The following is a 14,063-nucleotide window of genomic DNA, read 5'->3' on the forward strand; positions in this document are numbered from 1 at the left end:
CTAATATTTACTGATCCTCTTATCAAATATTTTATATAAAAGTCCTAATAAATACTCCTATTCAGTATAAATTGGAACAGCACAGTACTACTACTCCTATCCTGTATACATGGGCACAGCGCAGTACTACTACTCCTATCCTGTATACATGGGGATAACACAGTACTACTTCTCCTATCCTGTATATATGGGCATAGCACAGTACTACTACTCCTATCCTGTATACATGGGCACAGCACAGTACTACTACTCCTATCCTGTATATATGGGCTTAGCACAGTACTACTACTCCTATTCAGTATAAATTGGGACAGCACAGTACTACTACTCCTATCCTGTATACATGGGGATAGCACAGTACTACTACTCCTATCCTGTATATATGGACACAGCACAGTACTACTCCTCCTACCCTGTATATATTGACACAACACACTACTATTACTACTCATACCCTGTATATATAGACACAGCACAGTACTACTACTTCTACCCTGTATATATGGGCACAGCACACTACTTCTCCTCCTCCTCTCCAGTATATATGGACATAGCACACTACTACTACTCCTATCCTGTATATATGGACACAGCACAGTACTACTACGCCTATCCTGTATATATGGGTACAGCTCAGTACTACTACTCCTATCCTGTATATATGGACATAGCACAGTACTACTACTCCTATCCTGTATATATGGGCATAGCACAGTACTACTACTCCTATCCTGTATACATGGGCACAGCACAGTACTACTACTCCTATCCTGTATATATGGGCTCAGCACAGTACTATTACTCCTATCCTGTATACGTGGGGATAACACAATACTACTTCTCCTATCCTGTATATATGGGCTCAGCACAGTACTACTACTCCTATCCTGTGTACATGGGGATAATACAGTACTACTTCTCCTATCCTGTATATATGGACACAGCACAGTACTACTACTCCTATCCTGTATATATGGGCATAGCACAGTACTACTACTCCTATCCTGTATACATGGGCACAGCACAGTACTACTACTCCTATCCTGTATATATGGGCTCAGCACAGGACTACTACTCCTATCCTGTATACATGGGGATAACACAGTACTACTTCTCCTATCCTGTATATATGGGCTCAGCACAGTACTACTACTCCTATCCTGTGTACATGGGGATAATACAGTACTACTTCTCCTATCCTGTATATATGGACACAGCACAGTACTACTACTCCTATCCTGTATACATGGGCACAGCGCAGTACTACTACTCCTATCCTGTATACATGGGGATAACACAGTACTACTTCTCCTATCCTGTATATATGGGCATAGCACAGTACTACTACTCCTATCCTGTATACATGGGCACAGCACAGTACTACTACTCCTATCCTGTATATATGGGCTCAGCACAGGACTACTACTCCTATCCTGTATATATGGGCTTAGCACAGTACTACTACTCCTATTCAGTATAAATTGGGACAGCACAGTACTACTACTTCTATCCTGTATACATGGGGATAGCACAGTACTACTACTCCTATCCTGCATATATGGACACAACACACTACTATTACTACTCATACCCTGTATATATAGACACAGCACAGTACTACTACTTCTACCCTGTATATATGGGCACAGCACACTACTCCTCCTCCTCCTCTCCAGTATATATGGACATAGCACACTACTACTACTCCTATCCTGTTTATATATACACAGCACAGTACTACTACTCCTATCCTGTATATATGGACACAGCACAGTACTACTACTCCTATCCTGTATATATGGGCATAGCACAGTACTACTACTCCTATCCTGTGTACATGGGGATAACACAGTACTACTTCTCCTATCCTGTATATATGGGCACAGCACAGTACTACTACTCCTACCCTGTATATATGGACACAGCACAGTACTACTACTCCTATCCTGTATACATGGGGATAGCACAGTACTAATACTCCTATCCTGTATACATGGGGATAGCACAGTACTACTACTCCTACTCTGTATATATGGGCACTGCACAGTACTACTACTCCTATCCTGTATATATGGACACAGCACAGTACTACTACTCCCACTCTGTATATATGGACACAACACACTACTACTACTACTACTACTACTCCTACCCTGTATATATAGACACAGCACAGTACTACTACTTCTACCCTGTATATATGGGCACAGCACACTACTACTCCTCCTCCTATCCAGTATATATGGACATAGCACACTACTACTACTCCTATCCTATATATATGGACACAGCACAGTACTGCTACTCCTATCCTGCATATATGGGCACAGCTCAGTACTGCTACTCCTATCCTGTATATATGGGCATAGCACAGTACTACTACTCCTATCCTGTATACATGGGGATAATACAGTACTACTTCTCCTATCCTGTATATATGGGCACAGCACAGTACTACCACTCCTATCCTGTATATATTGGCACAGCACAGTACTACTACTCCTACCCTGTATATATGGACACAGCACAGTACTACTACTCCTATCCTGTATATATGGACACAGCACAGTACTACTACTCCTATCCTGTATATATGGGCACAGTACAGTACAACTACTCCTATCATGTATATATGGGCACAGCTCAGTACTACTTCTGTCCTGTATAAATGGGCACAGTACTACTACTCCTATCCTGTATACCCCCACCCTTAGTGCCCATTAATTATATATATTCCTGCAACCACTCCCATTATTATATATACAGTATTTTTCAGACTATAAGGCGCACCATCAATAAATGCCTGCTAAAATGAGTGTAAGTATGGTTCATATATAAAGCGCATTGGACTATAAGGCGCACCTTTTTTCTGAGAAAATCAAAGGATTTTTTGTGCGCCTTATAGTCCGAAAAATATGGTAATCTTCTAGGGGCCCCTTTAATATATGTATATATTTCTGCAATAGTTGAAAATAATAAAATTCACTCACCTTTAGCAGCGCTCCCACGTCCTTTTCTTCTCTTCTCCCCGCTACAGCACGACCAACAGGAACAAGACGCGCTGCCGCACATCAGCGGACACAACGCGGCGTGTGCCGGCAAAAAAAACGCCCGCGTCGCATGCACAATGCGCGCATTACATTAAAGACGGCACTTGACGGCCACATCGAGTACCAGTGCTGTCACGCACTGGCAGGGGCTTCAGGTGGGGATGGAGGCCCCAGCCGCAGCAGACATAGCGGGGGCCCACTGTGCCCAATCCGAACCGGAAGGCAGGTGCCTCAGATTATAATATTTTAAACATATAATACCGTTAAATTAAATGAATAAAAATGTATAAGCCAAAAAATAAGGCCTCATTCAGATGGTCACGTCGGTGGCTCATCAGCACAAATGCAGACATGATGTCTGTGATCATTCCATATTGTATCTGTACGCCATCTGTTTTTTTCACATATGCAAAAAAAGCTGACGGGTTTCTAGTCTACTTTTTGCCCTGCCCAGTTGGTTGCCTAGCAACATCTGAAGAAAAAACACTCTTCATGCATGTCATGTCATGCATTTGCCGTCCATTTTTTTTTGCAAATCCGTTGGCTTATGATGTACGTGGTTTGCATGCGAGACAAAATATGCTGTCATTTTTCTCTCACTGTCTGCACATCCGTGAAAAAATGGACATGTGAACAGACCCATAGGAAACAGTGGGTCTGTTTGCCATCCGCAAAAAAAGGAGAGCATACGTACATCAAAAACACCCGTCTACATGAGCTCTAAATTATACTATTTAGTATAGTATTTTATATTCACCATATAATGGTATTTAACATCACCAGGATTACCTTTATACTAAAGCTACCATAAAACACTAAAGCCCCCTGGCAAATACTAATCGCATGTGTTTCAATGGAAATGCAAATGTAATCAAGCCCCGCCCCCAGATGTTTGCATTCCATTTCTAAATGCAATGTAACCGCCCCATGTGACCGCACCCTAAACATTCAAATACTTTTCTGGGTATCGTAACGCATTCAAAATACTGGTGCCGGTGCAACCCTAATTCACCTTTATTGAAATTGGACTGAACCACAGTCCAATTGGTGTATATTGATCTGAGTGCCTAGGTCTTGGTTTGAGCCACCAGGGAACCCTATTGCCCACTATTTGTATATACTTGTTTACTTTAGCTAATGATTTTGTTTCTGGGCATAGGGGTTCTCAGATATTTATAGGTACTACTGAAGGAGTCCCTAGATTTATACCACTCAATACTTTGGTTCTCTAGGACTGGCATGTGTGTATTATTGTAACAATTTATTGTTTATTTTGTTTGTGGGAATTGACTTTACTCTCTTGCATTCGTGGCTGTATGTGGACCATTGTGATTCATCTTGGTCCACTTGTGTGTTCTTTGATGTGTGTTTTTACACCTTTAATTGTTTTTATGAATTTTTGATGCATGACGTCTATCTGTGTGTATTTTGAATTATAAGTAATAAAAATCTATATTTATCCTTGCCTATACACACTAGCTTTTTCTTGGACTTTGATAAACACCGCCACCCATGATGATGCTTGCAGAAGGGGGCGTCTCCACCTTACCTGCTTCCACTGCACTACCTATTCATGTCCCAGTTAGCTGTTCCAAAAACCTAATAAGACGTGAATAGGAAGAGCTGGATGCATCCCAGGAACTGGGTAGGAGAGCAGTAGAGACCATACAATTTAAATGAGTTGCACTGCAAAGGTAAAAAATATATATTTTTAAAAAGTAGTATCCTGAATTGTACTGACCTGGAAAGTTGGAATGTTATTTATACATAGACGCTAAATTAAAAACGTAGAAATAAACATCAGAATCACAATTTCCTTCATTGTACCCCAATATGGTGCCATCGATAAAAGTAATTCCCCATATGGTTATGATCACTGAAAATGAAAATAAATGATGGCCTTTGAACGGCGAGGGTGAAAAAAAAAAAAAGTTTGATCCCTAAAAAAGTTTAAATGAAAGTTAAAAAATGACTTACCTTTGGTAAGTGGGCGGCACGGTGAGTAGCATCTCTGCCTTGCAGCACTGGAGTCCTGGGTTCTAATCCCACCCAGGTCAACATCTGCAAAGAGTTTGTATGTTCTCTCCGTGTTTGCGTGGGTTTCCTCCCACACTTCAAAACATACTGTTAGGTTGTTTAGATTGTGAGCCCAATCGGGCCAGGGACCAATTTGACAAGCTTTGTGCAGCGCTGCGTAATCTGTGTGCGCTATATAAATAAAGGATTATTATTAAGCAATTTTTTCACTGCAGAAATGAATAGTGTAGAGTAAAATAGTAAACATTCCTATATACTTAAATGGGTTGTTCACTTCCAGCAAATAATTGATATTTTTTGTGTAAGGAACAGTTTTCTAGATCTCTACTTGCTGTCATTCTATAGGAAGCTTCTATGTTTACTTCCAGTGGATAGAAATCTGTCCATGGTCATGTGATGGACAAGCAGGTGCATGAGCTGTTATCACAGAGAGTAATCCGAGCCGTGTTATACTAACGGCTCATGTACTTGAGTGTCCATGGACATTTCTATCCACTGGAAGTAAACATAGAAGCTTTCTATATCAGGACAGCAAGCAGAGATCTAGAAATCTAGAAAACCTTGAGGAATTTATACAGAAAGTATATTGGAAAATTGTGCAACTTTTCCTTACACAAACTATATCTATATTTTTAAGGTGGAAGGTCCTTAAAAATGATTTCAGAGATTTAGGCCATAAGCTCAGGGCAAGGACCTCAAAGGTAATTTTCTCCGAAATACTGCCTGTACCACGTGCCACACCAGAAAGGCAGCGGGAGATCAAGGAGGTAAATAAGTGGCTCAAAAGTTGGTGTAGGAAGGAGGGGTTTGGGTTCATGGAGAACTGGGATGACTTTTCTGTGGGCTACAGGCTCTACAGTAGGGATGGGCTGCACCTCAATGGGGAGGGGGCCGCTGTTTTAGGGGAAAAAATGGCTAGAAGGTTGGAGGAGTGTTTAAACTAGAGACCTGGGGGGAGGGCAATTACACTTGTGCAGGGCAAATAGACGGTGTACATAGAGAGCTGGGAAGGGTCATAGTCCATGGGGGAGGAAGGGGGGCTGGAATGAGATTGGGGAATAAGGACAAAAGGAATACGGACAGGGAAAACCATATAAAGTGTATGTACACAAATGCCAGAAGCCTCACAAACAAAATGGAGGAACTGGAACTCTTGATGTTGGAACGGAAATATGATATAGTGGGTATCAGCGAGACATGGCTGGACAGTAGCTATGACTGGGCTGTTACTATAGATGGTTATAGTCTTTTTAGAAAGGATCGTATAAATAAAAAAGGGGGAGGGGTTTGTTTATATGTGAATTCTTGCCTCAAGCCCGTCTTGCGAGATGACATCAGTAACACAAATGCAAATGTTGAGTCCCTATGGGTGGAGATAAGAGGAGGGAAAAATAAAAATAAAATATTACTAGGGGTTTGTTATAAGGCTCCAAATATAATGGAGGCAGCAGAGGAAATGCTGATAAGTGAAATGGATGCGGCTTCAAAGCATGGTGAAGTACTTATCATGGGGGACTTCAATTACCCAGATATTGACTGGGGGGCAGAAACCTGCAGGTCCTTCAAAGGTAGCAGGTTCTTGTCAACAACAAAAGACAATTACCTGTCGCAACTAGTCCTGGAGCCAACAAGAGGGGGGGCACTGCTGGACCTTATCCTTACCAACAGACCTGATAGGATATCAAAACTACAGGTTGGGGGGAACCTGGGGAATAGTGATCATAATATCATTGATTTGGTATTACGCTTTACTAAGAGCGTTAGTGAAGGGGCAACCAACACTCTAAACTTCAGGAGGGCAAATTTTCAGCAACTAAGGGAAGACCTTAAAGGCATAGACTGGGATAATGCTCTCAAGGACAAAAGCCCCCCCCCCAAAATGGGACTTTTTCTCATATATTCTGAAAAAGTCCTGTGAGAAACACATACCTTATGGGAAAAAGCATAAAAGGAACAAGAAAAACCCTATGTGGCTAACTAGTCTTGTAAGGAAAGCAATAAGCGAGAAAGATAAAGCGTTTAAGGTGCTAAAACGTGAAGGTAGCGATGAGGCATTACAGGATTATAGAGAGAAAAATAAATCCTGTAAAAAGCAGATAAAGGCCGCAAAAATAGAGACTGAGAGAAATATTGCCAGGGAGAGCAAAAATAATCCCAAATTATTTTTCAAGTATATAAATGATAAGAAACTAAAAACAGAGAGTGTGGGTCCCCTTAGAAATAACATGGGGGTCATGGTGGAAGGAGATGAGGAAAGGGCCAATCTACTGAATGTCGCCTTCTCAACTGTCTTTACCCAGGAAAATCCCCTGGTGGAAGACACAATGAGGAATAATGTTAATTCTTTTTATAATGTCAACAGTTTAACCCAGGAAGAGGTACGGCGCCGCCTCGCAACCACTAAGATAGATAAATCACCGGGGCCAGATGGCATACACCCCCGGGTTCTGCATGAATTATGTACGGTGATAGACAGACCGTTATTTTTAATATTTGAAGATTCACTGAGGACTGGTTATGTTCCACAGGAATGGCGCATAGCAAATGTGGTACCAATATACAAAAAAGGATCAAATAGCGATCCTGGAAACTACAGACCCGTAAGTCTAACTGCTGTGGTGGGGAAAATATTTGAGGGGTTTATTAGAGATGCTATCCTGGAGTATCTCACTGTGCACAACCTTATAACCCAGCGTCAGCATGGGTTTATGAGAGATCGGTCCTGTCAGACTAATCTGATTGGTTTCTACGAGGAGGTAAGTTCAAGACTGGATCTGGGGGACGCTGTGGATGTTGTATATCTGGACTTCTCAAAGGCATTTGACACCGTGCCACATAAAAGGTTGGTATATAAAATGAGACTGCTGGGAATAGGAGAAAATCTGTGTATCTGGGTAAGTAATTGGCTTAGTGATAGAAAACAGAGGGTGGTCATTAATGGCACATTCTCAGATTGGGTTGATGTTACCAGTGGAGTGCCACAGGGGTCAGTATTGGGGCCACTTCTTTTTAATATTTTTATTAATGACCTTGTAGTGGGTTTACACAGTCAAGTTTCAATATTTGCAGATGATACTAAGCTGTGTAAAGTAATAAATACTGAGGTCGATAGTTTAGCATTACAGAGGGATTTGTGGAAGCTTGAGGGATGGGCAGAGAAATGGTTGATGAGGTTTAATGTAGATAAATGTAAAGTTATGCACTTGGGCCATGGAAACAAAAAGTATAATTATGTTCTAAACGGTCAATTACTTAGTAAAACTGAAGCTGAAAAGGACTTGGGCGTATTGGTGGATGGTAAACTTAATTTTAGTGACCAGAGCCAGGCGGCTGCTGCTAAAGCAAATAAAATAATGGGATGTATCAAGAGAGGAATAGATTCTCATGATAAAGACATAGTTTTGCCCTTATACAAATCCCTGGTCAGACCACACATGGAATATTGTGTACAGTTTTGGGCACTAGTGTATAAAAAGGATATAATAGAGCTGGAACGGGTGCAGAGGAGAGCAACCAGGATTATTAGGGGAATGGGGGGATTAGAATACACTGACAGATTACAAAATTTGGGATTATTCAGTTTAGAAAAAAGACGACTGAGGGGAGACCTCATTACAATGTACAAATACCTGAACGGACAGTACAAGGATCTCTCCAAAGATCTTTTTATACCTAGGCCTGTGACCAGGACAAGGGGGCATCCTCTACGCCTAGAGGAGAGGCGATTTTACCATCACCATAGACAAAGGTTCTTTACTGTAAGAGCAGTGAGACTATGGAACTCTCTGCCGCAGGAGGTTGTTATGGCCGACTCTATGTACATGTTCAAGAGAGGCCTGGATGACTTTCTGGAGAGAAAAAATATCACGGGTTATGGGGATAAAACATTTATTTAATTCTTGAAGGTTGGACTTGATGGACTTGCGTCTCCTTCCAGCCTTATATACTATGATACTATGATACTATATCAATTATTTGCTGAAAGTGGACAACCCCTTTAATGAGGAAAACAGCCCCTCTGTCGCTTTTTTCTCCTTCTTTCGAATTACCTATAGTTCCCAATGCAGCAGAAGATAAGAGGCTAAAGATAAAATATTTAAGAAAATATAAAGATAAAATAGAGATTAGATTATCTGTAAAAAGCAGATAAAGTCATTAGACACTTAAGACACATTGGGGGTCATTTACTAAGGGCCCGGATTCGCGGTTTCCCGACGTGTTACCCGAATATTTCCGATTTGCGCCGATTTTCCCTGTATTGCCCCGGGATTTTCAGTGCATTCCGGGGAACTTCAGCGCAGCAGCGCCACCTGGTGGATGTCGGAGGAACTGCCTTAATGAATCCCGGCTGGACCAGAATCCACCGCAGAGAATGCGCCGCTGGATCGCGAATGGACTGGGTAAGTAAATCTGCCCCATTGAGTTCCTTTATCTCTTAGCTGCCAGTAGAGTACAGGACAGAAAGTCGATTTACACAAACTGTTTATACAAGAAAGAAAGGCGGAGAAAAAGTAGGACACAGCAACATTTTTCTTTAATAATATAAATTTATTATGATCATCTGCACTCTTTATTTGCTAAAAGTTTAGTTAACAGCTAAAAGGATATTGAATACATTGAGGCTCATTTACTAAGGGTCCGTGGACCGGGTGTCCCCGGTGATCGGCTTTCACGCGACACAAATCGGGGGGCGGGCCGTTGGTCAATCCGACGGATTCTGTAACGCGCGGGATTTAACATTGCAAATTGTGTCGCAAGCCATGCAATTACATGCACCGGGAAGAAGAAGTTGAACTCTGGTGGACCTCAGCGGGGAAGCGACAGATGCAGGATCTCGGCCGCACGATGTTGGTGAATCGCGCCGGACTTCATTGTCGTCGGACCGGGTAAGTAAATGTGCCCCATTGAGTGCACCTAAAGCTCATTTATTTAAAAATTAAACTCAACCTGCAAAAAACAAGCCAAGTTTAGCTTTGTTGACAGGAAAGGAATGAAAAATGATTGCCTGAATTACTAGAACACATGGACAATCTGCCATATACCCTTTTTGTTCCCATTCAGTTCTTCTTTCACTTTTGGACCTATAATAGTACAAAATCTTTATAAAGCTTTACCATATTCAACAGCGCTTTCCAGATCATAGGGTACATGTACTAATAAAATAAGACATAACTTAGCAATATCATTGTCAGATGATAAAATAGGAATGAGGGTAAGTTGACTGAGAAGTGTACAGATTATAGAATTCTGGGTATGCTCAAGATTTATTCTACTCCATTTGAAAAAGTTCATTGACCTTTAAATATTCTATACTATCTACATAACTAACTATGAGACAATTTCTCTTTCTTAAAGGCAGGACAAGCTAAAGGTCCATATGCGGAAGCACACAGGAGAGAAGCCTTACCTTTGCCAGCAGTGTGGTGCAGCGTTTGCTCACAACTACGACTTGAAAAATCACACTCGAGTACACACAGGTCTGCGTCCTTACCAATGCCAGGCATGCCACAAAACCTTTGTACGTTCTGACCATCTACACAGACACCTAAAAAAGGATGGCTGCAATGGTATCCCCTCACGCAGAGGACGTAAACCCAGGATTCGAGAAGGGATTGCTCCACTTCCTCCACCTCCAGGAAGCGGCAATGGTCCAGGAGAAATTCATGCCGGGTGTCCAAGTGTGGGGGCTGGAAACACTTCCTAAAGAAAACCAAAAAAAACCTAGAAATTTCTCAAAATCAATATAAAAAGTATATATAGATATATATATATAAATATATAATTATATCAGAGTATATTTGGGGTTGCCTAATTATCACTATCCTCATGGGAGGGATGGGACTTTAGAGTATAAACTCAGCACAGGGGACCAGGTAGGGGAACTGTGTTCTACAATTGTGGGTGGTGGGGAATGCTTGGAAGCAATGAATGAAAGGAGGTGAAAGTAAAAAACGCTGGAGAGGTTGCACTATTATTATACCTGCAGAAACACTGAAACTCTGCTCGTCTACTCTAAGATTTAGACTTAAATACAGCAAAAGAATGCTTATTTGTGCAGCTGTGTGATTGGTTATCCACAATGTTTGTCAGGGTTACAGGATTCTGGCATGATTATGGTATGTTACATATTGAAATGGGGCTCTATATTCCAAAGGATAAATTAAACTTCTTGAGTTGTTTAACAGGGTTCATGGTAATAACTAATGAAGATATTACTTTCTGTCTGATCTACAGAAACAAGTATCTACCATTTTCTTTATGCTTCTTTTGGCTTTGTAGAGACAACAGATTGTGATAGAAGACAAGAAAGACATTATTGACTGTTTAAAAGGGTGTTTGGTGTTGTCAGATATTTTGCCAAAAGCAGGGAACCCATTGAGATGCTGGAAGTGAAGCTGCAAGGGATTGAAGAGATGAGTATGTTTCTTTATTTTATCCCTTGTCCTGACAGTAACTATATGTTTGTAAATTTCACAACAATCCCTTATACATAATAGGTAAAAATGACTATGTTGGAGTCCCATAAGGGATTTAACATTGTCTTTTTGCAATTGCTTTAAATTGGACAAATCCTGAAACAATGGCAGTTGTTTGAATGACTAGGGAACCATCCAGGGGCAGAGCAATAAAGGGATCATGCTTGGTATATGTTACTCAGAAAAGGGATAGGACAAAGTAAAGGAAAGATAGTAATGCAGCCGCACCATAGCTGCATAGCTTCAATACACACTATAGCTTTAATGTTATTTAAGAAGACACCAAAATGTCAGAGACCAAAATGTTTTTTTCTTAATGTTTATAATTCGTTTTTCTTTTCATTCACATTTGTTGTTTGTAATTTTTGCTGGCCAATGCAGACTGTAGCTCCACCCTACCACATTTAACTCTTTTTCTTCTGGTTAGACTAGAATAGGTTAATGTTTAGAAGTACAAATGCAAAGTCTAAAGCGATTCTTCCAAAGCAGAATTGTATTATTACTATGTTCATTGCAATGTTTTCTATTCTACAGTGAACAGAACTGTAGTTCCCTTGAGTGAAAAATTCCCTTCAAAATTAGAAGCTAATAAGTTTTAGTAACTATTAATTATGCATTTTGGGAACTCCCATTTAACAATTTCAGGCAAGGGTTGGGACTCAATGGTTTCTGGTGTTAAAGGGGTATTCCTACGAAGACAAGTTTCTAATATGTACTCAGCATATTAAAATAACATATTTTCTAATTCACTGTTATCAAAAATGCAGCATTTCACAGATATAAGTCTAACCTGTCTCTGTCAGTCCTACTGTACACAATTTCAATTTCCCCTAGACACAACCTAGTAACTTCTCACGTAGGGTCGGCAGCCATCTTGGATTTTTGTGTGAGATCGTGCTGCTGAGATTACTGTCCATAGCCACACCCTCTGCACGAGAATTCAGAGACACTGACTGATTACATCCTGTCAGCAGATGGTGAGCAGAGAGAGAGGCTGCAAACTACAAGCTACAAAGAGATAAGTGGTCTGGGGGAAGGGGATGGCAGGCACATATCTGTGAGATGGTCTCCATGGTTTCTATGTGTCAGTGTGTTAGTACAATGTCAGAAGCCAGATGCAAGTACACATACACCTTGTACCCTGATAATGTAACCACATTTTCACCCCACAAAACTACATGGAGCAATATGGGGCTCATTTACTAAGGGTTGCAGATCGCACTTTTGTCGCACTGTTTGACTTTTTTGGGGGTATTGCATGGCTTGGACAGGTATTTAACAGGTGTCTGCTCTGTGATTTTTGGCATTTTTTGGCGCAGCTGCGCTGGCTTCCATATGACACAAATTAGGGGTCGTGTTTTCGGACGATCCAACAGATTCGGACTGAGCACGGGATTTAACTTTCAAATTGTGTCGAGATGCATTGCACGTAAGTCTGATGCGAGGAAGCAATAGATGCAAGATATTGGGGCACGATCTTAGTGCATTGTGGCACAGTGCATTATAGACAGACAATGCACTTGTCTGCTTAGAGAGTCCCCGTCCACACCCTGGGATTTTACACTGAGCAGCATAGGGAGGGATAGGAGCTAAAACTGCAATAACTCTGAGTAAAATTGTAAAGTAAAGGGTGAAAATTATCTTTATTGAGCTAACATCACTAGTTGAAAACCCCTTTAAGGATAGAAAAAGCATTGATATAAAAGCAGTGGCATCCTTAGTATACAAACGGGGTAGTGGTAAACAGCAGTTAGACTTAAACAGATTCTACGGAGGTTCCTGCATTATTATGCAATGGTACATTACCACCCACTTGTATCTCTATTAGAAATCACAGCAGTGACAGCTACCATGGCTCCACTGTGGTTATAAATGGACATTATGATACCAATGCAGCCATAGAGCCTTATATCAGATACTTGAATTATTCCTAACCTTCAAAAACTTGGTTAAGAATGATAGATTTTATATATGCTTGGTTAGAGTTTATGTGTTTTTTTTTCATCAACATTTGTTTAATGTTTATGCTAAAAACATATTAATTGCCAACTTTTTTTTTCTTTTGTTAAAATGTTTGAATCTGAACAAAAAGTGCTGTGCACATACGCAAAGATACTTAGCCTGCTCCTAGTGCAAGAAGGCATCAATTTTTAAATGTCACAGATCAATAGAGTGACACCCTCCACCCAACCCCATGGGTAAAGGTTTGCTTTTAAATAAAATAGCCTCTAAAAGTTATATTTTTATTATATATATATATATACACACACAATTAATTCAGCAGCACTCCAAGTACTGAATGAAAAAACAAGTGGCTTTATTCCAAACACATTGTATATAAAAATAAATAGTGTATGTATATATCCTATATTAGTAATTTCTGAATAAATGTTATTTATACTATAATGTTATAAATAATACTATAATAAAAATTACATTGTACAATGTCCTATGCAGTTTTATGCACTTTAGGACTTTGGGAAGTTAGTGGTTTATATTT

At 40.4% G+C, this 14,063-nt stretch overlaps 1 protein-coding gene across 3 annotated transcripts in view; it reads left to right on the forward strand.

Annotated features, from left to right (window-relative positions):
• ZBTB7A (zinc finger and BTB domain containing 7A) overlaps positions 1 to 13,835 on the forward strand; it is a 43,116-nt gene extending 29,281 nt beyond the window's left edge. For all 3 annotated transcript variants that reach the window (XM_072113169.1, XM_072113156.1, XM_072113162.1), the window contains exon 3: positions 10,443 to 13,835. In XM_072113169.1, coding sequence (XP_071969270.1) covers positions 10,443 to 10,791 — 349 coding nt within the window. In that variant the 3' untranslated portion in view covers positions 10,792 to 13,835. The remainder of the gene's footprint in view (positions 1 to 10,442) is intronic.
• The last annotated feature ends 228 nt before the right edge of the window (positions 13,836 to 14,063 follow it).

The sequence above is a fragment of the Engystomops pustulosus genome, chromosome 1 (assembly GCF_040894005.1).
Source record: "Engystomops pustulosus chromosome 1, aEngPut4.maternal, whole genome shotgun sequence".
NCBI lineage: Eukaryota > Metazoa > Chordata > Amphibia > Anura > Leptodactylidae > Engystomops > Engystomops pustulosus.